Source organism: Triticum urartu, chromosome 2A (genome assembly GCF_056163025.1).
Source record: "Triticum urartu cultivar PI428250 chromosome 2A, HENAU_Tu73, whole genome shotgun sequence".
In the NCBI taxonomy this organism is placed as follows: Eukaryota; Viridiplantae; Streptophyta; class Magnoliopsida; order Poales; family Poaceae; genus Triticum; species Triticum urartu.
In genome coordinates this window covers 47724602-47729784 of record NC_141874.1, presented here as the reverse complement: position 1 = coordinate 47729784, position 5183 = coordinate 47724602, and the positions used below count along the sequence as shown (strand labels likewise).

At 40.9% G+C, this 5183-nt stretch overlaps 1 protein-coding gene across 1 annotated transcript; it reads left to right on the top strand.

The window, feature by feature from the left end:
* The first annotated feature begins 4297 nt into the window (after nucleotides 1–4297).
* Nucleotides 4298–4891, top strand: LOC125540866 (uncharacterized). The gene has a single exon (XM_048704403.2). It carries the CDS (start codon nucleotides 4298–4300, stop codon nucleotides 4889–4891), a length of 594 nt encoding a protein of 197 aa, XP_048560360.2.
* Nucleotides 4892–5183: the final 292 nt, after the last annotated feature.

The window sequence follows — 5183 nt, the reverse complement described above, 5'->3', positions numbered from 1 at the left end:
GTCGGCCATTAAGTAGTCTTTATGGTCATCATAGCACTTTATTAGGGCCGTTACCAGTAACGCCCAGTCTTAATATATTTTAACCCTGCATTACTGAGGGCCGGAGGGGTCTGGCGAACTCTATATAAGCCACCCCCCTCCTCAGTAGCAAGGGTTCGCACCCCTGTAATCCATACACACATAATCCAATCGACCGCCTCTGGGCACCGAGACGTAGGGCTGTTACTTCCTCCGCGAAGGGCCTGAACTCGTACATCCTGGTGTGTTTACAACTTCTCCATAGCTGAGATCTAGCCTCTCCATACATATCCCCCTACATCACTGTCAGAGTTAGAACCACGACAGACACGAGCATCTATTTTGTCAACTTCAACTACGTACATTGTCAAATCTGGGTGTGTGTGAGTTATGCCATTTTTTATTGAACTTGATTGTACGTTGAACATAAGAGACTGAGATGTAGTATGTAGTATAGTAATACATATTAATTAGCAAGGCTACGGAAACCATGATGTGATGTAATTATCGATGTAGTTAGAACTCACACACCTTTGTTTTCCAATTGGATAAAATCTCAAATCGTTTCATTTATTTCGAGAGTAATTAATCTGATTCGATATGTGTTCGACTTTACTACTAGCGATGTTAGTCGGTGCTCCCCAAGATACCAGTTACCGGCAACCTTTTCTCCTCATTTTTGTATGTTGATGTGTCTGTGCTCCTGAACAATTATTTGCCAATTTTCACATTACTTTGAGATGACAATTTGGTTTTTGAATGGAACATATGTGAGCTTGTTAGGATACTCCAACATGCCAATTCAGTACACTGATATGATGCTAAGTGCAAACACCCGCTCTTATGTATGAACCAACTTATAATTATTTCAATTAATTATATGTATACTTGTCTAATATCATATTGAAATTGTATGCCCGACGATGAGATATTTTTTTGAAAATGTGGGTAAACCTTGACCTCATGCCAAGTGTGATGTTGTTGTTAAGGTGACTAAAGATATTTCCAACGGGAGTGTGTGAAATACTTTGCTAGATTGGGTAAGTGAAAGATTCTAGGAAGGTAAAATTTAAGCTGTACACAACAAGAAAAAACACATTTTTGGTATAAACATCACAAGTTTATGGTGTCTTCATGATGTGTTCAGTTGAGAGTATACATGATGAGAGTAGGAAACTACATGATATGTTTTTAGTTTTATTAATTGATCCATTCAAACAAAAAAATAGAATATTAATCCATCAAGCAATAAACACCCAATATCCGATTTTGAAACAATGGGCAGTACATATAAATCAAGAAATATAGATAAATTTCCATTGTTATGGAAATATATTGAGCGAAGAATGACTCACAGTCGGAATAAGACTAACATATAGACTTAGCTAGACTGCGCCTAGAGCCACTAGTTTAATCACTCGGAGCGAGGGAACCGGGCGTTTTGAAAGCAGCAAGGAGAGACTAGATCCACTGATTTGAGTAACTTTGCTTGCAGAATCGTACCTTTGAAACCATATACAATATCGGAATGATGTGAAGGGTGAATCGAATCTGCCAGTAGGAAGATGCGAGCATATATTTTGTCAACCTCAGTTACGCCACCAGATCTGAGTGTGTATGACGTATATATGACCCTTTTAGTACAGTTCGACCATACGAGGTATAGCGTGAGAGGTGTAACTACATGTGTATAAGTCAATGACTAAACCTCAGCGTCGCATTGTTTCTAGACCGATGCAAATACAATTTATGCGCTTATTTTTCAATAGGATTAATACAAACAATGAGAAATACCTCAAATAGTTTAGATTATTCAATGTACTTAATCCAACCCAAGATTGGCTTGACTAATTAGTCGGTGATCGTTGGCATCTCTTTCCCCATGATACCCATGTCTTGCCTAATTATCTCGAACTCCTCGTACAGTCACATGCTATGAATTTTACTTGTTCCCAATGCCCATATGTGGCACTGTTTCTAACTGTTTGGGTAAAATATTTTATTGTATACTATATAATTAATAATGAGAGATAATGAATCATTTTTATCATAAATATAGTCTCTTCACACAATCCAATACTGAGGCATTACAATAAATACTCATTATCCCATTAAACTCACATAAATAGATTAGTAAAAGTGGAGCTACTGCATTAAATACTACCATATATAGGAAGACACGTCGAATTTGCATAAAACTAATAACTAGGTCACCTTTTGGGATGGACCTATGAGGAGTAACTTGTACCTATATTTCAAAATATATAGATGACATTAGACCTCCTATGGTGGGGCATCATAACATAGCATGATACATTCTCATGCAATGGCAACTAGGCAATTGATAACATGACATGAATTAAATGAGGGTATCATAAGAAATGAGTTGCTAGTATGAACCATACATAGTAATAATGAGTTCATCTAACATACTAACATATGACATTATTGCACTATGAATATAGTATATCTTACACTAGTATCATATATGTATGACACTAATTTATTATACTTCTGAATACCGCAAATGTCAAGATGCAACTTCATTTGCCTGTTGTTATCATTTTTTGATAAATGGTGTTTCTATTAACTCATTATATAGCACAAAAGGGATACAAAGCATGATGAGTATACACCAGGCCTCTGCATGAAGAGGATGCAAACAAAATAAAATAAAAATGTCTGCAAGAACAATACCATAGTTGATCAAAAACATGCTTAAGGTGGGGAGGGTGGATGGTCTATTCGTAGATTATGTCGACCGTCAGTGGTCACCTGCTCCAAACGCTTACAGACCGCCGTAACTAACGATCAGTGTGCCAATCATTGTATAGTATACCACGAATGAAGATAATGTGCTCACCAATAGATAACCTACACAGAAGATGAAATTTTACCATTAAAAACTATGCCATTTTGACATAGTTAAAGTGACTATAATAAGACAGACGCTCCCACCCTTATGAGTGTACTAAACTTGTGAGATATGCCATCGAGCCAGTGGCCATACATATTGACTCCGGTCGTGCGTGCTCATATTATCAGCCAACACGGCCTCAAGAGGGCGCGCGCGAAGCTTCGATTTTTTATTGGTGTCATGGGACATGTCTATGCCAAGATTCCCACGGCGTTGATAGAGGTGGAGAAATTCATGGCGGCTATGATTGGAGGTCTTGAATCTTTGGTGGAAGGGTGTATTGGATGCGATGAAGACTGTGTGCCAAGTGTTTGGTGACTTACAACAACAGCCTCGGCAAGCGGGGGCGGCAGCACTGGAGAACTACATTTTTGGTGGTGCTCCTTGAGTAAAAACCCAAGGTCTGGCCTTATTGGTTGCACCTGGCAATGGCCCTGTTGAAGGCATTGTTTTTGGATGAATTTGGACTTTCTCCGGGATCAAAACTCAAGATCTTCGACCGGGCAACAACAACACTTGTGCATTGTTTCCTTCTTGGAGGTTTGCTCTTGGAGAACCTTTTTTGTAATCCGGATGTTGTCTTCGATGGTAGTTACAGTGTTCTGATGCTAGTGATTCATCATCGTGGCGGGGTCTTTTTTTTCTTCTCTTCTCTCTATTTTCATTTTTGGTTGTGTGTATCCTGGATGCCTTTGGATATCCTGTTGGTACGGTGTAATTGATATCTTCGTAAGATTAATATATTTCCTTTGCCGAAAAAGGAAAATACCTAGAAATAATATACTAAAAATATTTCCCATCACAAACCTAACGTACACTTTGTGTTCAAGAAATTTACACATTCTCTTGTAATTTTGAGACTGTCGTAATTTTATTAATTACTAGTCAAAGATTGACCCACTGTATACTTCTTAAACGTCATGTAGCTAGGCAGTAGTCCCTCTGTAAAAAAAATATAAGAGCGTTTAGATCACTAAAATAGTGATCTAAATGCTCTTATATTTCTTTAGGAGGGAGTCCTTGCTATCTAGACACGACCCCATTAAACTCGATCAAGCTATATATAGTGCAGTTCCACCCTGGTCATTTTTCCTGCTTGTTTGATCTACACTCACTTCAGGAGAGTACTTCCATCGACAGTCTAGCTACCTCGCTTCCACACCAATTTGCTTGATCACCGATGCAAAATTTCCACAGATCGTACAGTTCCACCGACATGATTGGCAAAAAATATAGTACAAGTAAATTAACCACTTGCGCAGTTGCATCGTTTACTTAAGCGCTATAAAGTACACGTCCACCCCTTCACACTGAGCACTCACTTCCTCTTACACTCAGTTTAGCAAGCAAGCTTAACAATCAATGGCAGGCACCAAAGTTTTAGCTATGGCTTTTGTTGTTCTCTTGGGCATCGGATTAGCCAGGGCTGCGCGGGTGTCCAGGCTCTCCGATGCTCAAGGGAGTGGAGGGGGCGGGGGTGGTGGAATTGTGGACAGCAGTGGCTCAGGATCCGGGAGCGGCACTGCGTCCAGCCGGGTCGTCCCAAACGAAGGCCATGCGAGTGCCGGAGCTACCCATGCAGTCGCCGGAGCTGGAGGCAGCGGCGGTGGCGCGAGCCAGTACCGTGGATCCGGAAGCGGAGCCGGGTATGGCTCCAGCGTCGCTTCTAGCGAGTCAGCCGGAGGAGTATTTGTTGCTTTCCCTGGATATTCTAGCGCTGATGGTACCGGCGGCGGTGGTGGCGGAGGACAAGCCGGAGGTTACGATGGATCTAGCGGTCATGGAGAGGGCAGTGGCACCGGCTCCGGTTCTAGCTCCGCCAAGTCTACCTATTATGGAGCAGAGGATGCAAATGCAAGTGTTAAGGGTAGTGGAGGTGGCAAAGGAGGCGGGGAGAATGGTGGGAGCGGCCATGGCGGCGGGAGCGGATCCGGAAATGCCGAAGCAAACCCTTAAGTTGCCTTTCCGATATGGATGAGTGTTTCAAGTTGTCGCAATCATTTATGTTTTGCTTTTTATCTCTCCCGCTAACAAGGAGAATATGTTTTCTTTCATGTACACTTGTCTTATGATAGTAGAAATGAATAAAAATGTTGCCTTTGTTTTACTCCATCCATTCCATAATGTAGTGCTTCCTCTATCCACGTGCTTCAACTTTGACCGTAAATTTAACTACCAAGACCGATTGTGGTGGGAGCAAAAATTATATCAGTAAATTCGTATTCGAATGAAGTTTTCAGTTATATAA